Source organism: Vidua macroura, chromosome 20 (genome assembly GCF_024509145.1).
Source record: "Vidua macroura isolate BioBank_ID:100142 chromosome 20, ASM2450914v1, whole genome shotgun sequence".
Lineage (NCBI taxonomy): Eukaryota > Metazoa > Chordata > Aves > Passeriformes > Viduidae > Vidua > Vidua macroura.
In genome coordinates, this window is record NC_071590.1 from 6,814,624 (window position 1) to 6,840,108 (window position 25,485).

A 25,485-nucleotide genomic window follows, 5' to 3' on the forward strand; every position below is an offset into this window, starting at 1 on the left:
CCCAGTTCAACCAGTTTACTTCACCAACTCCCACTGGGAAACATGCTCTCATCAGGCCAGGGCCAGGCCAGGATCACCTGCATCCCGTCTGTTTGTCCCCATAACGATGGCAACGTTCTGGCTGCAGCGGCCGTTCGCAGATTGTTTTTCCGCCGCTGGCTCCTGCATGAACTCTGCCGTTCACGTCCCACCCTCTCCCTTGTCTGCCTGTGCCCCGTTGCACAGGAAGGCTGATTTCTCACCAAATCTCGCTGTCACGGAGCCTCTGCCCTGGGTGGGGGCACAGCTCACTGGCACACACGCAGAGGAGCCGCTGCCCCGGGGCACAGCTCGCTGCCTGGCACACACAGCACTACAGCCAGCAGCTACAGCACTGCCCTGCCACTCCTGGGTGTGCTGGCAGCTCCATAGGGAAGCTGTGTCTGGCTTCAAGTGGGTCCCCAAAACCTTCATTTCAAGGCCTGGGAGGGCAGATCTTACTCAGGGTGGGGACAGCAACCCAGATTTGGACCTTCCAAAGGGCCAAAGCTGTATGCTGCTGGGTTTGACAGAGGCAGCACGTGGCATTACACCCAGGAAGGTTAAGGTGCCGTGGGACATCTCAAGAAGCCTTTGAAGCATGGTAGGAAAACAGCTGTGCACCACTGGCACAGCAAGGTGGGATCAGCCCATCCTACCTGAATCTTGTCTTGACGGCGCTGCTGCTCAGCGACTTTCCTGGCCAGTGCTTGCTTTTTGGCTCTGAGCTCCTTGATGTCCATCTCTCCTCCACTGCCTTCAGTCTCAGAGTCATCTTCAAAGGCCTCAATCCTCACATCATCCTCCTTCTTCCAGGAAATGCACAAAGAGAGAAAAACAGGAGGGCAGTCACTGTAAGGGATGCTGGTGGCAGGGATCATTCTTGTTCTGCTCTTCCTTTTCCAGCAGACAAATCCCTGGCAGGCAGTCCATCACCCCTTGGTGATGGGTGACTGACTATTTCTAAACATCCAAAAGAAGGCAAATAAATAGCAAACCTTCAGGAAATGACAAGGTGAGACAGGAGGTAATGGGCAGGAAAGGCAGCGACCAGGCTGGGCAGGGGCAGCCCAGCTTTATGCTCTGCTCTAAAATCACACCCTCTTCCTCACCTTGGAAAACTCTTCCCACAGCCTTGGGTGAGTCACTGATGTTTTATTGCCTCCAGTTCTGTGAAATCATGGTATTTCCCTGTCTCTCTGCTTTGCCTGGCTGTTCAGGCTGCACATCCCTGTTCAGGCTGCTTCTTCCCACCTCCCTGCACCAGGGCAGTACAAGGCTGCTCTAACACTGCTGCCTCATCCCACAGGGCACATGGGCTGCTCATCCTGACAGGAACCTCAGATCCACAAACTCCAGTGCCTGCCCTTCTCCATTTTGACCTCTGAGTAGTCCAGAGAGATTCCTGCACCCAACCCAAAACTTACAGCTGGTCTGGAACAGATGTTTCAGAAGGAGATGTTCAAAATCTTGATTTTAAAGCTCCACATGATGGAGCATCCACTGTGTCTCAAGGTCACTCGTTTCAACAGTTAATTACTTCCTCTGTTAATATTTCCAGCCTACTTCTAGTCAGCCTTTGCCATGCTCCTGCTATCCAGGAACCTTTTCTTTTCTGAATTCAAGGGTCCCTGGTTCTCCAACCTCCTGCCCACACCAGCACATCTGGACCATACTGCATCTTCTTCCTCTCCTAGAGACCCTGCCCTGAGGTTACCCACCAGTTCTGCAGACTGTTCCCAGTATGCCTGCACTGCCTGAACTGGAGACCCCAGAAGGAGCCATGCTGTTCCTACCTTAGGTGGAGGCCACACTGGCCTTTCCCCACATACCCAAATCTCCGGGATACAGGAGGGTGGGAGGTGGTGGCTGGTGTCTAATTGGGCATCACTCACAACCATGTTCTGCCCAAGCTTTGCTGCTCTCCCCAGTCATTCTACACCCAAAGGGGAGCCCACAAGTCCCTGTTCCTCAACATGTGTCCCACATGTGCTGCCCAGGAGCCCAACTCTCCACTGCTGCCTGCAGACCCCTCACCTCATGCAGCCAACCTTGCTCCCCAGTGATCATGGGTGGCCTTCCCAAGCCATGCCACTACCCATCCTCCCTTCTCTGCACAAAATCCAAGGGTTGTGATGAGGCTGGGTAGAGTTTCCAGATGGCACCTGGCCAGAAAAACCTGCTCTGAGCCCCTGGAGGGCTGCAGGAGACAGATCCTGCATAGAGAGTTAAGAGCAGGGCTACACTCCCTGCCCTGTGCAGGCTGCCACGACACGCGTCAGCAGAAGGGACTCATGGTCTTAATTTAGAACAACCCCAGTGCTGCACAGTCGTGCACTCAATCATTTCACCCAGGCCACAGAACCACCTTCTCTTCTCTCCCTGTGACCTTTTAGCTATGGGAACGAGGAAGATGGGAGCCCTCAGGCTCACTTCCCTCTGCTGGGACAGCCTGGACCACAGGGGATGGGGGGGATGCTGCCAGAGGGAGAGTGTCACACCAGGGCCTCAGGGACAAGCCTCTGTCTGATGCAGATCTGCTGGGGGGGGTCAGGACCTCTTGCCCCACAGTGCTGGTGGTCACTCTGGCGAGCTGCAAGCTTCCTTGAGATCAGAGCCCAAGAGGGAAGCTGCAGGGTTGCACAATGAGCTCATGGAGAGATTCCCACAGCTGAGCAGAGACTGTGGGGATGGGGCAGGAGGGAGCTATCCTGGTAGTGTGCTTGCTCACAGCAGGAACTGGATGGACTGAGCCCACAAAAGGAGCATTCTGAAGAACAGGACCATCCCTGTCATGACACTGGGAAGAACCTATACACCCCCCCATATCCCACATGCCAGCTTGAAAACCTCCAGCACCTTCTCCAGAAGAGGACAAAGATCCAGAGACAACTCTTACAGAGACAACTCTTGCCTTGGGATTTGCTGTCCCCTGCTCAGCTGGGACAAGGAGGGTGCTGAGTACAGCACTGCTCTGGGCTTCTCTGAGCTTTCTGACTTTCAGTTCCCATGGGACAGAGACGAGGTGCTGTCCCTGCTCAGGGTGACATCCCTCTGGCTCTGAGTGGCTGGCCCCAGCACAGGGAGGGGAGCCAGAGGGAGCCTGGGCAGCACCAGGCCACCCAGCCTCCCGTTCCCAACGCCTCTGCTCCTCTCTCCTGTTTCCCTGGCCTTTCCAACTGCAAGATTAAACAGAAGAAAGGAGTCAACCTGCAGAGCAGCTGGCAGGGCCCTTAAACACACACACGGAGCCTGGAGTGAAGCAAGGCCTACAGGAACAAGCAAGGGCAGAAAAACAAGAGTTGAATTCCTTAATCACATCAGGATGTGAGAGGCAGGGGAGGGACGGGGCGCCAATGTCAGCTCTTCCTGTACGTGTGCTGGAGGCTGGAGCTCAGGCCTCTGCTGCAACGGGCTCCACGGCTATAAACTTGATCCTGAAGCTGAACCCTGACACCCCCTCGCCCACCTCCTCTCCCGGGGCCGTGGTGCTGCACGTTATTAAAGCTGCCCCCACCCTGGGTATGAAAAAAGCAGCATCTGGAACTCATAGCGGCGTGCGAGATAGAGGCAGGCGGGCTGGGCTGGCAGGAAGGGGCACGAGCAAAGCACACTCAGGAGACAAGGGCTGTGCACCACTTGCCCCCCCCGCCTCCCCCCATAAAATGCACACGCAGCTAGGCCAGCTATAAATAGCGGGAGCTGCAGGGCAGGCAGAGGCTGGGCCCCACAGGGGTGATTCTTCCTTCACCGAGGCGCGCTCTTCCCGCACGGTACCTGATCTTCCAGTTGTTTTCCCTCTTGGCTTCCCATTTCCTTTCCCATGGCGTCTGGGACGGGTGCCACTGACACATATTTTCCACCCTTGAATGCCAGCAAAGGCTCTTCTTGTCCACAAAGGGCTTCCAGGAAATACTTCAGAACTGTGACCCTCTTGCAGTCGGCTGCAATAACCTACGGGGTGAGGACGAGGGGGTTGGGGAGAGGGAAAGGAAAACAAAGTCAGTGCAAAGGGGAGCGGATGAGTAACGACCAGGGGGAAATGTTCAGGATAGAAGGCCCAGTGGGATGCAGGCAGCACCTCAGGGATGTGAGGGGTGCCCCTCTTCTAAACACGGCTGGAAGGGGTTTGCCTTGCTTTGTAGTCCCCAGGGAAAAGGAGGCAGGCAAAGTCAGGATGTTCAGCACCGATCCTGTCCTGCTTCCTCTGAGCACTCCAGGGCTGCAGGACTCCCAGGGCACAGCCAGCCCCCTGCCCAGCCCCAGCAAATGGGGGAAAATCCTGCTGAACCATGACAGATCAATGATGTAGCCTATCCCTCTCCTTCCTTTTGGCTTCGTTGTTGGATTTCCTCCCTAAAAGCTGTGGAGGGATGCAGGTGTGAGAGTGAGAGGGTGGGGGCATTTGAGAAAACCTGAGCCCCATCTCACCTCCAGCCCGACCCTGTCCCACGGGCCCATCTCACAGACCAACTGGGGAGCCCTGTTGGGGAGGCTGGGACGGATCTAGCCTGAAGGAAACTCAATAGCTTGGGTAATTATCCAATTTATGAGGCTCTCAAATGGAGTTTCCAGAGCACAGGAGCCTGGTGCCTCCACAGCCCTGTCCCACGCGGCACAGCCTCAGCCGGCACCTCTGCCACGCCTGGCCTTGGCTCAGCCCTTGTCCCCTTGCAGCAGGGCTCTGCACCTGCACAGCTCCCCCCTGGTGCTTCCTGCTGACTGGTGTCACCCCCAGGGAGCTGCAGATTTATAGGGAGAAAGTCAGCGAACGAGATTAAAAGTGCCGCACGCTACGGACACAAAGTCTGCGCTGACGCCTGAGTTTCCCCTGCCCCCAAACCACCCTGGGTTTGCTGTGCTCATAGACCAAAGCAGTCTCAGAGACCACCATCCCAAAAGGGTCTCTGCAGGCTCCCAGGACTGGGATTCTGAAGCTGAGCAGAGGGCCAGGTGCCTCACAGCCAGGGACACACACCCTGTGATGCCAGGTTGGTCCTGGTGTGGTTGTGCCCGACGGGGCCGTGCCTCGGTGAGCCAGGGCTGGCAGTGGCACTGGCCCCGCTGCACCAGGCTGCTGTGAGAGGAAACTTCTGCTCTTCCACAGCACTGCCAGTTTCCTCTCTGCAGGCTAATTATAACCACTGTGTCGCTGCCGTGCGTGTCAAAAACCTGACCCTCCTCTGACCTCCAACCTCCCACCTCGGCTACTGCCAGAGCGAGCCACCCTCGTGCACCCGCAGCTGGGGTTGCCTCTGTTGGAAGGTGTCCCCCTGAAATCCTCTTGTACCTGTGTGGGAGGAGAAGCCCTGTCCTCCCCACAGAGGCAGCTGCTGCTGCAGGGAGGTGGTGTGAGCAGGGTGATGACAAGAATTAGTATTTTGAGGAGCAAGAGATTCATAACCACTGATTTTACACCTATAAAATGTGTCCTATGGTACCGAGGGGAGCAAAGGACGAGGTGACACCAGCTCAGCAGCTCCAGGAGCTGCTGGGGACCTTCTTTCCCAGGACAGACTTCTGCTTGTGACATCTAGCCAGGAGCAACCCCTGCAAGTGTCACCACAGGAACATTCCCAACCTCCTGGCTCTCCTTTAGGAACGACTGTGTGCAGGGGAAAGTCCAAAGGAAAGAGAACACGAGCGAAGTGGGAATGGCTGTCATGGGAAACATCCCTCCTGAGAGTTCCTGAGAGCTCTGAGAGCTCCAGGCTGCAGCTGAGGGAAGTGGTGGAAACCTCACCACTGGCTTCACCCCCAGCTCCATGGGTTAATGCCATGGAGACCCAGCCTGACTCACACAGGGTAACTTCTGCCCAGGGATTTTCCAGTCTGGGTATCTGCAGTTCTGTTGTGCCCAGGCTGCTGGGCAAGCAGAGCGCCCACCACCACCAGCCACGTGCCAGGGGATGCCAGGATGCTGCCAAGAACAGCAACAGCAGGGAAGGGGATGCAGGAACTGCCCGTATAGATGGGGAAGAGATGGGTGCCTCATCCTGACTCCATTCCTCAGGGATTTCTCAAGACACCTCTAGAAATAAAAGCCACATCCATGAGGTTTTCAGGAGGGGTTGAGTGCTGACACACCATTGCTCCACAAAGGCTTAAATCTGAGCCTCTTGGATCAGGAATGATTGGGCAACACACAGAAGAGCTCCCTTCACCCTTGGCTGGGGCTGGGGACAAGGGCAGGTGGGATTACTCCTTCCTCCCCTGAAGAAGAAACCAGTACGAAACACCAGATTTCCTGCCAAGCCAGCACAGCACATGCTTAAATCCAGCTCATCTGCTGGGGGGAAAAGAGCCCAACCAAAGGCCCATGACATAATGCCACAGCAACTCGTCTCATGAACACATTTTTCCAGCCCACATGAATGAAAAACAGGGAAGGAGCAAACGCTCTGCACATCCCCGTCACGTGCAGCCCTGCTCGGGGAGGACGCGGCAGAGCCCCGGGCTGCCGGCAGCCAGGCTGGGAACGAAGTGACCCGTGACTGGCACCCAGGGCTCTCTGGAACAGCAGAGAAGGACCTTGCGTGCCGCCGAGCAACCCGCTTTGGTCAGAAACTTCCTGTTTCAGGGTGGAAATGTGAGCGGCAGCGCCGGGATAACCGCGATGGCCGCCAAGGTGCTCGCCGGCGCACGTGGCAATGCCGGCGGGGCGTGGTGGGGACACCGGGAGCTGTGCCCGACCTTCCCGAAGGAATGGCACCGTCAAGTGACACGGTGGGGATGTTTCTGGTGATGTGGCAGCAGACACCTCAGCCCCAGCGGGGAATAGAGCCCTTCCCCCTCTGTGCAGAGCGACAGCAGGAACCGAAAGCCTGGCTCCGAGTCACTGCTGGGTATGAAAATAGGCCTGACACGAACGCAGCCACTCTCAAAGGAAAACCGAAAATGAGAATTGCTGAAGTGGTCTGGTGCCCCCGTCCATGACCCAGGCTCAGTTCCCCAGAGCCACCCCAGAGCCCCTCGCCACCGCGGTGCCTCTTGGGGACACGTGGCTGGGGGCCAGGCGTGGGACTGAGGTGGCTTCGGCTGCAGCGGCTCTGATTGCCAGCCTGATCTCATCGGCCGGAGGGGAGATGTTTCCAATCTCCTGCTCCATCAGACAGGCTCACCACCAGCTTGGCCACACTGCCGAGATTCATTAGCCAACTGCTAATTCATGGGTCACACATTAACATACTGATCATTGAGTAAGGCACAGCAGGACACACATTAACACACACTAACTGCCTGTCGAGACCCACAGGGCTGTGCATTAACTGTACCAGCTGTTGTGTTTTCAAAGCCACTCTGCAGTGCCAGTGCCACCAGGACCTCACGAGTGTCACCTCCTGCCAGCAGTCAGCAGGGTTCCCCAGTCTAACCAGGGGTTCCCAGATTTAATGAAGCTGATCCCCTCTGTGGTCTCAGCTGTATTTGCCCCCACTGATAAAACAGGCAGAAGGGGAAAAGCTTTCCTGAGCACTGTGCAGGGCAAAGGACTCCCACACCACAGCACCACATGTCCTCCAGAAGATTTAAGAGGAGGGAAGGGCTTGCTCTGAGAGCTGCGAGCTCTGTGCCTGAGGGGACACCTGCACCTGGTGCTGGCGGGGTGACACCACCAGAAACCAGCCCCGCTCTCGCTTTGGGTCAGAGGAGCGCCTGGAGCCGCCTCTGCCCCCGGGCCGGCCCCGCTGCTCCGCACGCGGCTCTCCCGCAGCTCCGAAAATCGCTGTCACACCCTCCGCCGCCTTCAATCAACTTTTACAACTTGTTAATTTTACACAGCGTCCTAAAGAGCAAACAACTGGGAGGCAGGAATGCAGATTCCTTCAGCTAGTCCAAAGAGCCTCCGGCAGCCCAGCCAGCTGGCCAGGGGAGCCCTGCTCAGCCGCGGGGACCTGCCACATCCCGGGGGGGACATGGTCTGCAGGGGGCTGCCCCACGCCCTCTGGCAATGCCACACTGCTGCTGGAGGTGTGTGCAGGGATCCTGGCAGCTTCTCCCTCTCCCAACCTGAGACTCCACAAGGAAAACAGGAGGCAGCAGCTCTGGAGAAGCGATTGCTCGGAGGACAGGCTGCCATTGCCGGCTCTGCATTCCTATGTGCGAGGGGGAGACACCAGCACATCCTGACAGCTGGATTCAGAAGGGGAAAAGGACATGAGAAGTTTGAGTCATAGCATGGAGAGATCCCATCCCAGATTCGGAGATGGGAACGGGATAGGACTGGGACTCAGAGCCAAGCTCCAGCACGATCCAGAGTGGGGATAACACTGTTTTTGCCACATCATTTTAAACATGTCTTAGCTGAAGTAGCTGAACGATGCTGAGACCAAGTGAGCCCCAAACAATCTAAATCACGCAGCGACTGCACTGCCCAGCTGAAACGTTTGCACTGACCCTGCAAAACATCCAGGCAGGCCATGGCTCAGTGCCTCCCTGTGCCCTGAGCCGCCTCCTCCCATCCCTGGGGAGCCAGCTCGGAGGAGGAGCACAAAGGAAAGCGCCTGCCTCGTTTGGTCTCAGCCCTTCTGGGTTTTAATCTCACAGGCTTGCACAGAAGCTGGGTGGGTTCAACCCTGGACTCATCACAGCCCAACTTCTATGAGCTCGTTCCCCACCCGAGGAGCCCCTTGCTCTGCCCAGCCCCAAACACAGCTTGGAGGGGTTTGGTTCTTGGGTAGGGAGGACCAAGGTGTCCATCCCAGCTGGGCAGAGGCACTCACAGCTGGCTGTAACCCTGGTTTCAGCAGCTGAGAGCTGCCTGCAGGCACAGGTCTCTCAGAGAAACTTTTAATTTCAACTAACCCCACAAGCAGGCTCTGTGGATGTGGTTCCCACGTGCTGTGTGTGACCCAAGAGAGCAACTGTGGCTGCAGCAGGGACCAAACCAAGGCACCTCTGGCTTGGATGGATCTCACTGCTGGATCCTGTGCACCAACCAGAGAGCACATCTGGGGAAAGGATCTGCTACATCCATGCCAGATGCTCCATCACAGAGAGGAGCATGAGAAAACACCCAAAGAAGACAGAAGTCCAGAAGAACCATTCCAGTTGCTCTTCCCTGTGGCCACAGCTGGAGAACCACTCTCCAAAGAGAGAGTGTGGCCATGTCTTATCCTAAACTCTCTCCCAGCATCCTGAGCCTCACTCAGGCACAGCTCCAGCCTCTGCACTGGGGCACAGAGTCTCAGACGAGTCATCACAGCAGATGTGCTTGGCCTGGCAAACACCTCCATCTTTCCAGCTTTAAAGGCCACACAGCTCAGCCAGGACTGGCCTTTAAAGCTGGAAAGCAGCACGGAAAGGGAGCCAGCTGCCCACCATCCCCAGGGCTTGCTGGGCTTGGCTTGCCTCATCCAGTGCAGTGATGCAGAGAATACACATGGGTGACATAAAGGTGCAAAGTGATGGATCTGAGCTGAGTCACCCAGGTTTTGGGGCCAGAGACCAGAAGAAGCCCTGAGTAGCCTGCACAGATTCCTGCCAAGGCTCTGGTACCTGCCACTGCTGGCAGCTGCAAGACAGCAGGGTGAGACTCAGTGACAGGGGGGAAGCTGTGAGCAGCTCCAGGGCTTGAAGCCAAAATACCTCTGAGGGTCCTGCAGGAACCTTTAGTTAATTTTGTGGAAGAGTCAGCACCAAAGCCAAAGCAGATGTTCCAGATGAAAAACCATCCTCCAGATCCACCTAAAGTTCCTGTGCCCAGGATGGTCTGGAGAGCTGACACAGCCCAGCCCGGGACCAACTGCTTCCCTGGAGTTGCACAGCCTGGAGAGGAAAGTTCCTGCTGGATTCCAAACCAAGCTTCTGGCTTTCGCTGATGCTTGGAAAGACTTGCCCTAATGTCTTACTCACCTGTTAAATGTGCTAAAGAACTTCATTGTCGGATCCAGGGAGCAGCAGCATTTGCAGCACGGAGCAGTTGGCTCCAGGCTGCATCCAACACCTCGTAGGCAGGAGGTGGCTCTTCAGCTTGTTTAATTTTACCCCCTCCAGAGCAGTCCCAGAGAAGATGATGGGATGCAGGAAGCTTCCAGTGAATAATGGGGATGTTTCATCTGGTTTGTGAGTGTCTGATTCTCCTCATGTCCTCAGGCATTGGTGCCAACAGCTCAGCAGAGGTTGTGGGCTCCTCCACAGAGCAAAATGGTGCCTCCAGTAAGACATTACAGGAATTTTTGCAGGAATTTTCACTGGAGAAAGAATTTTTGTCCACACACCATACCCACATGAGCTGATCCCCACAGCAGTGACAGATCCAGGGCATTTCTGCTCTTCAAGGTGAAGGCTTGAGCACAGGACCACACATTTAAATTGTCTGTCATGTGAACGAGGGGCTGAAAAATCACAGCTGTGAAAGAGGCAGATGACTCCTGGAGAAACAGTGAGTCACACACAGGGACTCCCTGTTACAGCCACCTCAGTGCCTTCCTGTCTCCCAGTCCAGCCCCCAGCACATGCCCAAACTTCCCAAGGAAAGAAAGAGAAAAAGTCAGGCCACGAGTAAAGCCAAGTCCAAAGGAGCCCGCTCTGCTCCTGCCTTGCAAATCCTACTGGAACATGAACCGGGGAAGACAAATCCCTGAAATCCTGCCCCTAACCCGTGGTCCCAGGCTGGGGAAGGAGGAAGGCAAGCTCCTTATCCTCAGCAAAGCCAACATGGCACCACTGACAGCTTTCACAGGCCATGGGCTGCTCTCCCTGCTGCAGGAGCCTCCAGTCTTTTCCTTTTCAGGGACTGGGGGAATTTATTTCCTCTGCCATTTCGGAGGATGCCTGCCTTGCCAGAGATTGTTTTGCAGAGTTCAGACAGATAAGAAAGTGGTTAGCAGGCTCTTCGGTGGAGGAAGGGAGGATTGCTTAGTAAGGGAAAGGCGACCGCTCTGCTCTCAGCAGCCACACGCTGCCCTTCCTCTGAGGCCACCACTCCAGAGGACGCTGGCGCTGGGGACAAGGCAGGGCCACCCCCACACCTCTCCACCCCGGGTGTTTTTCGGGTCCATCTGCTCGTGGGGCCACACTGGTGACCAGAGACTGTGTTGCTGTGCCAGGACTGGGATCTGTCTCTCCTGGAATTTGGGAAATGCGGCTGATGAATGTTCAATCCAACATCTCGATTGCAAATCTCAGGGCGCTCTTGCAACAGTGCCCTTTCTGCAGGACATGTGGAGGGAAAAAAAAGGGGCAGGAGCCCAGTGCAGGCTGCCCCATGCTGTGGGGACGGTGCTGTGGTTATCTGGCACCCTCCCTGTTCCGGAATGTGTCTCTGGAGCGGTGGCAGGAGGGAGCTGGCCCTGCTGGGGGCTCACAAGGAGGAAACCCTGAAGATTCACCGACAGCACAAACTCTTTTCCAAGCACTTCCCCATGGAGACAACGAGAAACTGTCCCAGGATTTCACCCACTGAGTAATTCAGAGATTCCTGCCCCACAGGAGAAAGCACCAGTGTCACAGAGTGCTGTGACAGAGGGAAGCTGGGTGGTGGAAGGAAAAGCATGACAACACAGGAACGGGGAAGCAGGGCTGGCAATCTACAATATAAAAATAGCATTAAAAAAGGTGCAAACCAGAGCTCACCCTGACAGCCCCCACCTGCCCAGCTTGCACCATCCACCTCTTGCCCTTCCTGTGTCACCTCTGCTTCAGGCAGAGAGGCAAGAGCTGGAATATTCTGCCTGGTCCTGGCAGAGCTGGCTGGGAAGCCATTTCTGTGAGTTTACACAGCTTATACGTTCTCCATGCAGTTCCTGGCCGCCTTCCATCGCAGATGAGAGTTTTATGTCGAATTTTAAGTTTGACCACAAATATTTAAACTTCCTTGGACCACAAATGCTGTATCTTCTTTGTGGTTTAGTTGGCACCAAATGAGTATTTACAGATCCCTATATGTCTGTCTGTCATTTAAATATCTCACGGACATGCCAAAGGCTTCCAAAGTAGAGGGGCTCCTCCAGCAGACCCCTGATTTCCCCCTCTCTGCCCTTCCTTACCCAGCACAGGAGAGGGAGAGGTGCAAGCACTGGCCAAGCCTTTGCAGAGGGCACAGCTGCTCTGGCCTGAGCATTTCATACTTGCACTCTATTAAGTTTTTTTTCCAGAGAATGTCATCTGAGATCCCACCGTAACTTCCACAGTTCCCTGCCCTGGTGGATACTTGAACTGGGATGAAAGCGTTTGGAATTTTCTCCTCTTCTTTTAGGAAACTGAGTCTACAGGAGACTGTTTTAATGAGAACCGCTAAAACCTCCTAAAGCAGCAAAGCTCCCACCTGGCCACGGCTCGCAGCCTCCCCAGGGGGTTTTCACTTCCTCAAACACCAGCAATTCTCAGCGGGTGATAATCCCAACCTGCTGAACTGGGATCCTTCTCTAGGTAAACTGGTCACAGTGGTTAGTGCCAGTGGCACAACGGTATTGAATTCAGGCAAGGCTGTTTGGCCAGGAAAATGCAGCCAAATAAACACCACAAAAGATCCCTCCTAAGCATCCAGTGTCAAAGGAATTTGGTGTTGCTGTTACATGGAGCTGGATGTGGAGCAGAGAGCTGAGGGTCCTTGAGCTGACACCCAGCAACAGCCAAAATCTGAGTTAAAGTGCACGCACTGGCTCGAGTCAAGGTGTGTGTGTATTTCATTTCCTTCCGACTTTTTGGTCTAGGACACAAACTGGATGCTCATCCCACCAGTTTTAGGGGAACTTTAGAACATGGAGATGCTGCTCCTGCAATGCTGCTTTTCCCATCCCCGGGATCCACACCACCGGCTGTGGCAGCACTCAGGGAGCTCTCCCACAACTCCCACCACCCCTTGGGGGACACAAAACAACGGCGTGCCCAGGGAAAAATCTCCAGTGATGGCTGCCCACATCAGAGGAAACAGATACCTGAGTCAGAGCCATGGGATGAGAAACCTCTGCTCCAGAAACCAGAAGTCAGACAGAGCAACGTCAGTGCCCCGGTGCCTCTCGCATGCCTCACCAGCCCTGGATGCTGCTGGGAAGCTCAGGGCACTCTGCCTCTCCTCAGCTTTGGAAGGGGAAGGAGAAGCTTTGCTTTGAACTAACAAAGCCCTGGTGGAAGGGCAGCTCACGGGGCTGCCATGTGCAGGGAGGAGCTCCCCCGACTGTCGGCTACTCTGTCGGGGCCAGCGTTGAATTCCCTTGAAAACAGAGGGTGGGGATACAGCAGGCAATGGAATAACACCAGAAAAATGCCACCACAGCTCGGCTGGCTGCGACACCACAGCCCCAGAGGTATTACCAACACTGGCATTTCCCCCCTGCCGCAAGAACCGCGCTGGCAGCGCGCTCCCGGCTCGGGGCAGGGCGGGAAGCGGCTCACACCATTTCCAGCAGCCACTTCAGGGAGGGACAAATGCTCTGTTTTGCTTTACAGTGAAATGCTGCCACTTAGGGGACTCCCGATGACGTTCTCGTGCCTGAGAGCCCATGTCCTCTTCCAGGAGGGGCTGCTCCAAGCAGGACATGCTCCCTTAGCCTCCCAGAGAGGTGATTTTCGGCACCGGCCGTGAGCTCTGGCCCACGCAGATCCTGCTCTGCTTTAAGGAAGCAGCAAGCACAGCTCTGCTACTTATACCCAATACTCAGCTTTTCTGGCAAATGATTAATGGCCTGAGTCTTGCAGTTGCTTGCTTCCAGCTGGGCCAAGAGCTGCAAACATACCTAGGGAAGGGAAGGAGGAGTTGGAACGTTGGCTTGGTGGGGAAAGGAGAGCTATTCGCTGTGTCTTTGTTTTCGGGAGAGCTCCTCCTCTCGGGAGTGGGATGCTGAGTGCAGAGCAGGGCCCCTGCCCCGAAACGGAGGAGTTGAAGCAGAACAATAGGGTGGGGACTCTGGATGGGCCCCGACAAGTGGGGTGGGCTAGAGCAGGGGCACCAATCCATACTTTTGACTTCATTCACACTTACAGCTGCATTAGAGACATTTCCTGAAAGCACAGTAGGAAGAGAGGGGTATTCGCTCACTCCACCCTCCATCTAACACCGTCCTCGCGATCCAGCCGTGCTCCGAGAGCCAACTCTGGCCTCTGGCAGAGCTGCAGGCCAGACATTACAAGTGCTGGTGTGAGCAGCACAGGTCCCCACCCGATGAGCAGCGAGCAGACTTGGAGCACAAAGGAGGGGTGCAGCAGCCAGCAAAAAATAAAAAAAAAATCAACGCAGGGAAACGCAGAGCATTGTCCAAGGTGGAGAAGAAGGTGTCAAGAGTGGGATCTGAGTGCTTGGCTTCAGGACAAGGAATGGTGCAGCCCCTTGGTGACATCAGATGAAAGGAGGCCGGTTGTGCTGTAAAGGAGGGCAGCGACAGCCACGCTGCACAGGGGCAGGAGCTGAGCCACAGCAGGGCGAGCACAGGCCGTGTCCCCAGCACGTCATCTCCCGGCCGTGCCATGAGCTGCACCGGGAGCAGGGGACTGGGAACGGCGCGGTGCCGAGCCCTGTGCCTGACTCACCCCGGCCCGGGAGCCTGCGCGGCCCCGGCGCATCGGCAGCCTGCATGTGGAGCCTGAAAAACAACTTTTTTTCCCCCTCTTTTCTGAAAAACAAAAAGCCAGACGCCCTCTTGCAGATCTGGAGTTACTCAGGCTGACTCACAGCAAGGCTCTCCTGGCTCTGCTGGCAGTGCCTGCACGTACCTGGAGTGGGCTGAGCAGGCTGTGCTGGTGGTGTCACACACCTGGAGCTGTGGCACTTCCCCGAGTGCTGTGACAACGGCCTACTGCAGCCAAGCTCATTATTTTCAGCTTCAAACTTCAACCATTTTTGGTGAATCCCCGAATGAAAAAAAAACCAAAAACCTAAATAAATGAAGACTATAATTTTTTTTTTTTTTTTTTTTTGTAAATGGGAAAAGTATTTCTTTCATTCTCCCATAATACGAATCCAGCAAACAGGAAAAACATGAACCCAAACCAAAGCTCAGACATCACATCTGGGGAGAGACCAAGCATGGAAAATTTTAATCCAAAGGTTAATGTTTGGGAAGCTCCGAGTGTGTGAAAAGAGGGGTTAGATGGGTGCTGCTCCGCGGCTCGAACAGTTATTGCCGCCAAGTGGCGGCTTTCAAACGGTGCCTGCCTGCCCCAGCCCAGGCACTCGGGGTCAGGAGCTAAAATAGAAAACAACTGAAATCACTGGAAGCAAACAAACACTCAGATCAGATGCTGGAAAAGCCAAGCGAGGAAGGAGCCAGCAGCAAGAAATGCAACTCGAGCCCTGTGACTGGGAACGGCCTCCTGACTCGCCCTGGGTGAATCGCACCAAACCACATGGTGCTGGTGGCCCTTGTGACCCTCTCCTGCTCCCCCACCCCCTCCTGTGCCACCTCCAAGGTCACTCGACAGCCCTGTGACACCCCTGTCCCAACTGTCACCTCCATCTCCTTTGCTCACTACTCCGCGGGTGACACTCTAGAGGTTGTCACACCTTGGGGCTTTTTCCACCCCACACTTTTCTCACCAGAACCATCATTTCCTGCCCAAGGACAGAGCACCCAACTCTTCCCCTTCCCCCTTCACCCCAACCCAGCAGAAACCCCTCCCTGTACCTGCCCAGAGCAGCATCTCTGCTGCTCTCCTGCACACTCCACCCTTGCACCCCGAGCTGCTGGGCTCCTGCACCCCCAATCCTGCAGCAGCTCTGCCCTCTGAGCATCTCATGCCCCCATTTTCCCCACATCCTGCCTCCAAAATGCCTTTGTCTTCATCTTCTGCATTAGATTATGCCCTTTCCAGACTGCTCCTTCCAGACACTAGAAATCTCTCATCCCCAAAGCTCCAACAGAATAGCATCCTAATTGCCTTTGTTAGGGATGGGGCCATGCCTGTAAAATTGCCACGGCTGCTGCGAGGCCGGGCCGGCACTAACAATAGCTTAAAAGCTCCAGGAGTTCAGCGTGGAGCCCTCCCACACTAAACCAAACACAAAGAGAAGGGACCATGTGTCTGCAAAGGCGGCCGTGGCAGGTGGGTCGGAGCCCGGCTCCCGGGGCTCCCCGGGGGTGGGAAGGGAAGGCACGGCCCCGGCAGGCGTGAGAGCATCCGGCAGAGCCACGCTGCATCCCGGCCCGGGAGGCTTCCTGCCATCAGCCAGGGCAGAGCTGCTCCCCGGGGCAGCAGGCGGGCTCCAAGGAGCTGCAGCACCCCTGGGCTGGGCTCTGCGCTTGCCACAAGGGCTGGGCTGCTTCTCTCCCAGCTCCTGCCCAGGCAGCTGCTCCCTGGAGCCATGGGAAGGTTTGATTTTTCTGTCTGAGACAGAAAATGACTGTGACCTGCTGCAGAGCAATGAGTGACACCTCCCGAAGAGCTGGGGTGTCATACATTGCTGCCCCCAAGGTCGTGGTGCTGGACAGAGAAGCATAAGGATGGATGATGGAGTTCAGCTCCTAATATTCTAATTTTGAGGCTGCTTGGGGTGTCAGGCTGCTAGGGGACACAGAGACACTGGCCAGAGAGGAGGAGAAGGCTTCAGTTCCTAATATTCTTAATTTTGAGCCTGCTCAAGGTGTCAGGCTGCTGGGGGACACACAGACACTGGCTAGAGAGGAGGAGAAGGGCAACAGTCATCTGTTAGCAGAGAATCACTGCAAAAAAGATGGGAAAAACATAAACTAGTGCATAAAAATGGAAATTATTCTTTAATAAACCATTGGGTAAGGTAAACCCAGCTTAGGACCACTGCCTTGCTTGGCTGAGCCCAAAATCCAGGCACCTCTCGCTCCCTGACCACACTCTGCAGGTAAAAAACATAAATCTGCTGACAACTAACTGCAGAAACATGGAGATAAAAATGAAAAGGAAACAGAAGTGAGGCTGAGGGAAAACATCAGGAACCTCTGTAGATACTGAATATCTCTCTAAGCTTAGCCCAGAAATAGGGCTCTAAAAGCACGTGCAAAGCACCTCATTCTGGGCAGGGGAAGGGAAGGGTGATGCCAAGGGAAGACCCCGAGGAGCAGCTGAAGGGAAATTGTGGCAGGGCTCACCTGCAAAGGCAGGGGAAGTGTGTGATGAGAAACGTGAGCAGACCAGGCTGGCAAAGCCTTGGCTCAGGAGTGGGCTCCCTCAGGGTCTGTGCTCATGGAAGCATGTGCTAGCACGCTCAAAGGAGTCCCAGCAAAGGCCAGGCAGGCGTGCTCCAGCTGCCCGTGGACCATCACTCCTGCTCCTCATCCCTCCAGCCAAGGGGGAAAATGTAATCAGAGCAATTTCTATTAGCAAGAATATAAAGACTTGGAAGCTCTGGGCTGTCTCTTGACAACTAATTAATTACCAGGTAGCATCCCATTGAAGCTGCCAACACAGCACACACAAGTTCCAGCATGATTTAGGGAGAGGGATGAACTTTACAATAAACTCTAGAATTTTACTTCATCTCCCGCCACCATCTGAGATCCTGGGGGAACAGGAAGGGGTGGCAAGAGGCAAAGTCTGAGGCCATCTGGGATCATCATTAACTCCTTCACTCATGGCCTCTGAAACAAAAACGCCGCCTTTGCTGTGAGCAGCAGCTTCCAGCCAGATGAGCTCCTTGGATGCTCCATTTCTTAACTGCTCTTCTGCCAGTTTCTGCCACCCCCATAAGGAGGACACAAAGGGACAAAGGCTATTTGGGCTGCAGAGGCTGTCAGGGAGAACAGTGGAAGCTGCTACCCATTGTGATGTGCCAAGTTTTGTCAGGACATCTCATTAAAAAAAAAAAAAAAAAAAAAAAAAAAAGGTAACGACAAGCTAGAGTTGAAGATCAGGATGTGTGACCTGTCAGGGAGCTGGGCTTGGGCAGCCAGGACCAAGAATCTCAGAATGGTTTGGGTTGGAAGGGGCCTTAAAGATCACGTGGTTCCAACCCTCCTGCAACTAAACTCTCCCATTATTCAATATAAACCTCATGGCAGCACCATGAGGTCTGAACTAGGAGACAACACATGAAATCTGAGGATATTTAGGGGCAGTCATCCCAACATAACATTTCTCAGGGCTCTAGAGTCACAGGGAAAGATGGGAGAGGCTGTTCAGCACAGCACAAATGGCCTGAACTACCCAGTTTTGTCTGCACCCAGGGTGGTATAAAATTCACCATCAGCAGCACCTTGATCAGCACAGGGGACAGTGCTATGTTTGAGGACAGCTTTGAGGAGCTTTTTTACACATGTCAACTCTCCCACCACTTGAGACAACCCAGGCAGCTTTTTGGGAGCAGAAGCCCCCATCTCCCTGCTCCAGGCCACAGCTCTACTGGTGGCCACGGATTTCTCCCTTAGACACCAGCACAGCCACAGGTCATCTCGCTCAGGTGCAAATGTTCTGGGCTAAGCCAAAACATTTCTTTTCGTTTTTAGATTTACTTGATGTAAGTCCAAAAACTGAGATGACATCAAAGGGCCCATTGAGCAGATCCCCTCCAGAAACACACGGGGACTTTACCTCGTTAGTACAAACACGGTTCCCCTGCGGACTTCCTGGGAACAGCTGAAGCAGCACCGCACTTCAAAAACCAGCCTGCACATCACAGGGCTGGGGAGGAGCTCAGTTCTGGCTCAGGATTGTTGTCAACCCTTTCAAAGCCCACATAGGATCACACACAAAAATTGTCACAGCCCTGGGGGGAACAACTTTCTCTCTGTCCCCAGGATATGGGCTGTAAAGGCAATGGCAGGGCAGGAGCTGTCACAAGGAGCAGTCAGGGAGGGCGTGAAGCCTGATGTGAAGGAGAGGAAGAGAAGACTTAGAGGATGGATTTACCCCTGCTGGGACTGGTCAGTGGCTGTTTCCCATGAGCTAACAAGAGGAATGAATGTCCCTTCAGGATTTCAAACCCGTGCCAAGAGCCCATCTCTCTCTGAGGGATGGCAACTGCCAGCAGTTCTGTCCCTGCTTCAGTCCCCAGCTCGGATCTGCCGCTGGCTGGGGTCTGAGGTCACTTCCAGAGGGACACAGGAGACCTGCAGGAGCCCAGGCTAAGCTGTGGCATGGAGTGACAATCAGGAGATATGCTGCTTCCTGGAAGAGTTGGAACTGATGTGCAAATAATGGCAGAAAAATGCAGGGCAAGGGAGGGTTAGAGAGAGATTAGTCTGGGGCACACTCTGGGAGATACACAATGTTAAGTATGAGGGCAAAGGAAATGAAAACTGGAAACTCAAACATAGTCAAGAATCCAATCCCAGCCTGGGCAGGAAGTTTACACTCTGCTTCTAAATATACATGTTTTTAAATCAACAAGCTTTCTTGTTCCTCAGCTCTACTGTACATCCACACGGGAGAACGAACCGGATGGAGGCACTGCCAAGCTCTCCTGGCGAGGTGTCCTGTCCACAAGGGACACATCCCTGCCATGCCCCAGCAGGGAAGCAAAGGCTTCCCTGCTCCTCAAGATGCTCTGGGGGAGCAGAATTCCCAGCTCCAAGCTCGCAATACCTTGCAGGCAGACTCTCCTGTGCTCTCCAAGTGCCTGTGGACCATGAGGAGAAGGATCCTGTGAGCAGGGCTCAGCTGTGGTGCCTCCTTCCTCCCTGCTCTCTGGCCATTGCATTCATGCTCAGCAGCCGGATAGTCACATATTTTTTTTAATTTGATATAATTATCTCCTAGAAATTACTGTACACAGCCTCTTGGGATCTAAAGCAATTAAGTGAAGATAAATTTCTTTCATGGAGCAAGCTGTCAAAGGATGAAGCAATTTCATTCCCCATTTGAAGTGGAAGCTTTGGGTCATGCATGGTTTATTTGAAACAATGCCATCACCTAAAGCTGCTGATCTTATCTGTCTCTCTCTGTCTCTCCATTTCAAACTGCTGAAGATGTGCAGCGTGGCACTGCCTGAAGTGATGACATCTGGCACCAGGCCAGCTACAGAAACAAGCTGCTCCTCCCCGAGCCCGAGTGCAAGAGGCCAAACATTCCTATTAAAAAGGGGGAAACCGAGGTGAAATCTGGGAAGAGCTGAAAAGTGGGAATCCTGCCTGAGGGAACGAGCTCCAGGAGGAGTGAGGTGCCAGCAGAAAGGGGTGGCACTGCCCAAGACAGGATGGGGCATCTCTGAGGGGCAGTGCTGCCAGGCTTCCTCTTCCTCACCAGGCTGCCCTGAAGCCATGTAAACCAAGCTTCCAGGATTTTGTCACGAGGAGGAACAGCCCATGCCCTTCAGTCTGTATGAGGAGAGACATGGCAGGGTGGAAATTATATCCCATTAGCACACGTGTGCTAAGTCTCTCAAAATTTCCAGCAAATTCTCTCCTGTCCTCACACTTCACCATGCCAAGATGTTTCATTTTGCACAAAAAAACCAAAAAAACCAAAAACAAAAAACAAAAAAACAAAAAAAACAAAACAAAAAAACACAACAAAAAAAAAAACCAAACAAAAAAAAAAAAAAAACACAACAAAAAAAAACCCACATAAGAAATGAACTCATTTAAATAAACCATTCTCCAAAGTGGTGGATTTTATCCTGGAAAGGGGAGGATGTTGTGGAGCAAAGTGTGGCTGTGGTGAGGGCTTTGCTACCTCCACAGGGTCAGAGATTCCAGAGATTCCCAGGAAGAAAGGCATGTTTAGCAGGTATTCCATACTTCCCAAATGAGGACATCTGGAGGATCTCTCCTTCCCCACATCAGGACAGTCACTAACTCAAGTCCCAGGGAAATTGGTGAGGATGCTCATGTCTGAATGGAAGTTTTATTTATAAGTGTGAAAACAGGCAAGTTCTGAGCAAATTCAGCTCCCACGGCCCGGACTGACGAGAGCATTTCATCCACGAGGCTTCAGCAAAGCTCAGATCACTGCTGATTAAATCTTTACTCATTAAAACTAAAAAAAGTTACTGGTACTAGAGGGAGCTAATAATAAAAACTGGCAATGGGTGCAAGTTCGAGAAGCATCTGGGTGACTTAAGAGCGCAAAAATGATCTTCAGAAGTGACCTCAGCACCAGACATGTGGCACGTCACCGCAGCTGGGAGGTCACTGCAGCAGCTCCAGAAATGCACAGCAGCAGGCACGTCCCTGACACACCCTGGGGAGCTGCTCCAGAGCCACTTTTCCATGGGAATCACACGTGGAACAAGCATCAGGTGAAGTGACACGGCTCTGCAAGGATGGAGCAAGCTCCATCTTTTTCTGTGCGTGGATATAAATCTCCTTCCTTTCCTAATAATGGCTGCTATAATAAACATGGCATCGTTTATGCTTAAGATAAATACGGAACCAGAATGTAAATCTGTTCTGCTGTTCACAGAGCAGGCAGGCAGTAACTCCTCAGAAAACACATTTGTCTTCATCCTCAGAGCTTGTGTTTATATGTGCATCTACCTATTCCAAGTACAATGAAGGTTTGGGAAAAGTTTAAAAAAAATAAATCAATGAAATGACTACAAAAAGAACCATAGTTGTCACTATTCAGAATATATAAACATACAGATAAATATTTGTTACATAGGGTGGTGAAAATGCTTTATGGAAAATGCTGGTATGTAAAATGTTAAGGCAAATTTTGTTAATTTAAATAAATTATGGCTTTTACCCTTATGTTTAAGGAAATATATGCAAATATGTTATGGGGAAAATGCGATTATCTGCTGGATTAAATATCCAGCATTTTTCATGTCCCACCACAGACACAGCCAGGCCAGCAGCAGTCAAGCTGCTCATGTGGGGTCTGTGTTTGGGAAGAATTTTAATGCTTCCCAATGAACCTTCCCTTAGTACCCCCTCATCTTCCTAAGGGACACGGGTGGCCTGGGGCTGAGGCACTGGCCTGAAATCCTAGGTATCAGGGGTTTGTTCTCATCCTGAAGCCAAGGCTTCCTGTGGGACCAGCTCGGTCCCTCAGCCCTGTGTACCTCTGTTGCCAATCCCTAACAAGGAAATTGCTTTTCCTTCTGTCACAACGTGTTGTGGAGATACGTTCATTAATGCCTGGGAAGCGCTTTGACTTCAATGACTTTGAGGAAAAAAAAAAAAATCAATAAATAAGATTATGGTGGTGTGTTCTTCTCTCTAAGGGTTTGGGATGTGACAGCAGGAGGGCACTGAGGGTGACAGCTCTGTCCTGCCACGGCAGCTGGGCTCTCCAACCTCGCCCAGCCCCAGCCCAGCGCTGGCAAACGGATTTGGCATCCACAAAAACAACACAAGCTTCAGCTGGGAGCAGAAACGTGGGGAGCAGACTCCAAGCTCAATGACAGAGGTCACCTTCCGTCTCCCATAGAGACAGAGTAGATCCCCATCTGTTATTTGGGCTGACCACTCCCTGCATTCCACCCCGTCCACTTCTTTGGCAAGCTCTGCAGGACGTGGATCTTTCTTATTCAGGATAACAATGAGGAGTTATTAATTGGGTCTTTTTTCAGGTTTCCTGAGGTCCTTCCCATAGCTGCCTTGGTGGATACCACAGCCGTCCTCGCCTTCAGATGGGATTGAAGCATTTCAGCTGGGCAAAGACAAAACAGTGCCATGAAAGAGGGTCCCTCTAAAGCTGAGTCTTGGGCAGAGGCCAAGAGTCAGGTCAAGGACTGAGTTTAGTACCAGAAAGAAGAGTCTGAGCAACGGCAGCGTATCCAGCTGGCAAAGTTGAGGCAAAGATGCAACTCCGAGTCCCAGGGACCTCTCATGTGATCCAAAGCACCACAATAACACCTGAGCAGCACAAAGATTGTCTCAGGCCACGCTTCATGCCCAGGGACAGCTCAGCTAGCCAGAGCAGCCTTTCCATTTCCTCAGAGTTTCTCTGGGTAGCAATAAGAGATGGCTCATTGGGAGGGGATCCAGCATTAATGGTGTTTTAATGAGGCCTTTCAATACACTTATAGACTAATCAGCAAATTCCACAAGGTCTGGGCTCTAATATGTCATTCCAAGTACACTAAAGCCGTGGCAATACCTCTGCACAGCCAGAGCTGTGCACTCTCTGGGCCTGATGTCCTGCCAAGAGGTGGCAGGTTTTGTGCTATCTGGGTGCTGGGGCAGCAGAAACAAGGCCACTTCCCACTGCAAAATCCCAAGGGAAGTGAAGGGTGCACACAGTGTGCTCCAAGGAGGTGCTGCACATGGTCTGACTCTCCTTTCCTAGGTCACTCCACTATTCCCAACTCCAGGAACACACGGTCAGCGAGTTTCTTGAATAGGACATTTCCCGTTTCCCAAGAATCTGTGCTGAACCTCTGGAAGCAGTTTTTAGGACAAAAGGACTAAACACAAGTCAGTTTCCCATCTCATTACACAAACCTGGCCTGACCATGACACAAGCGAGGACGTTGGACAATGAGCGTCATCTGATCCGCACGGAAAGATCCAAGCCCAGGCATGGGACAAGGCTGATTTATCCTGTCAGTCTCTGCCTCGAGCTGATGATCCCATCTCACTTCCAGAAAACACTTTAAAAGAGCCTTCAGCTGACACCAGAGCCAAGCTGTGCAGGGCTGGCTGAGCAGCCGACACGTGCTGGGGCACGTGCACAGCTCACACCCTGATTCACTTGGAGCTCACACTGTGGTTGAAGCGCCCTGTCCAAGATGAGCCTGGAGGAGAGGCAGAGGTGCATCCAAGGCTGGGGAGGAAGGCATGGAAACATCACAAGCCACTTGAGAAAACTCCCCACGCACTGTGGTAGCGCTTCTTCCCTCCCCATGCCAGGAAAGAGGCATTTCAGGGACAGGGAAGGATGTTTCCACCAGCTGCTGGTTCTTCCCTCCCTGCTCCCCCCTGCAGGAGATGGGGCTGCCTGGAAGGCAGCACCTTGTACTTCCCTGCAAGCTGTGCCCAGACCACAAAGCCACTCTGCCTCTGTCACAGGGGTGAAGAGAACACGTGTAACTGGATCTTAACACGTTGGCAGGTGGTTCCTCACCTCGCAGTGTGACTGCAGTTCCCACACACAGCCCTCAGCCCAGGACCAGGCAAAGCAGCAGGACCCCAGCTCTGTACGGGGGGGGGCTGCTGTTTGATCTGCTCCTCCTCGCCACCCTGCCTGCCCAGGGCTACAGCAGGACCTGTTCACACTTGGCTGTGGCCAAGGGGCTGCAGGGCTTTGAACTCCTGCTGCCTCCAGCGCCGTTTCACAGCCCGATGCCACGGCCGTGCGTCAGCAGCCCCGAGCGCTCGGCACGGCCGGGGCGAGAGGACGTGAAAAGCTCCTATGCCCCAGAGACTGCAGTGCACAGGATACGGCCTGGATTAAAATCTGGTCAGCAGAGGTCTTAAAATGTCAGCGTAAACAGGAGGGCAGTGCTGGCAGGGCCACAGGGAAGCTCGCTCAGGCTTATGCTGCTTAACAATAGGTTCAATGACCTGGACAAAGAAAACCTCTCCTGATAAAGCCAGCAGATTAGACACTGCCTCAAACCCTCCCCTCCCGAGGTTTCAAGAGAGCAGCTCAGTAACAGGCAAAAAGTTGGGATTGCTCAGTCACTTACTTAGGAACAAACCCGGTGCTATTTACCACAGTTAATGCCAGATTGTGCCTGCAGGAAGGAGCAAAGGCTGCAGGACACTGGGAGTGTCCATGGGTATAGAGGACAGTGGGACAGCACAGTGTCACCTCCTCCTGAGGAGCAACATGTGGAGGCTGGACAGTCACAGCTCAAACACACCAGGAGAGCAGCTCAGGGAATCCAAACCATGCCCGAGACTGTCCTGCCTCTCACTCCATCTATTCAGCTTATAAAAAACAGGATGGGAACTGGGGGGACTTGGGACACATTTACATATCAGAGCTAGAGCAGCAACCCACAACTTCCAAACCTACAGCAAAATTCAATTATTGGAAACTGAGACAAAGCAAATTTAGCTGGGAAATAATGCATGTTTAAAACAGAGACTGAAACTGGGCCTGGTGACAATTTGCTGAGGATCCTGAAGGGTTCTCAGCCTTCCAGAATCAAGGGTTTGTGCTTTCTACAAGACCTGCTGTTGGAAATTTCCTTGTGGTTTCACGAGGCAGAAAAAACCAGTGGAGATGGCCACAGCTTCCCCAGCTGGCCAGCATCCGGGGCTCTCCCGGGCTGGATTCCCCATTCCCAGAACCGACACACACCACCGTGGGCTCCTCTTTGAAGAGGGGGTTTCTGACCTGTACGTTCCTCCCAGAAGTTCCCGATGTTCAAAGCACCTTGCTGACAGACAGGCAGGTGTGCCTGTGACAGTGACCACCTCCCCAAACCCAGTGTGGGGGCGGAGGGGAGGGGGTGGCCCCCCAAACACAGCCCTGGGCAAGGCACGGGGGAGGGCTCCCAGCCCAGCTGTGACATTTCCTTTCACCTATACCTGTACAGCTGTTTCCTACAGGGCTGCAGCCTCGAGTGAGATGTGTGAGGCTTCTGTAGGTGCTTGGGAACAAGATGGAACAGAAACGCTTCACACCTGGCCCCAAAATTACAGCACGCTGGCAGGTGGCCAACATAAACTGGCAGAGTACCAGTTGCAATGGACATCAATTAAGCAGCCTGTCATCCTCAGACTG

At 53.6% G+C, this 25,485-nt stretch overlaps 1 protein-coding gene across 5 annotated transcripts in view; it reads right to left on the reverse strand.

The window, feature by feature from the left end:
• The window catches only part of SMG6 (SMG6 nonsense mediated mRNA decay factor), a 103,784-nt gene that overhangs the window by 11,891 nt on the left and 66,408 nt on the right, over positions 1 to 25,485 (reverse strand). For 4 of the 5 annotated variants that reach the window (XM_053995190.1, XM_053995192.1, XM_053995195.1 and 1 more), the window contains exons 14-15: positions 3,796 to 3,972; positions 678 to 827 (exon numbers count right to left, since the gene is read on the reverse strand). In XM_053995190.1, the coding sequence (XP_053851165.1) occupies positions 678 to 827; positions 3,796 to 3,972 (327 nt within the window). The remainder of the gene's footprint in view (positions 1 to 677; positions 828 to 3,795; positions 3,973 to 25,485) is intronic. The other variant, XM_053995191.1, reaches the window with a different exon arrangement.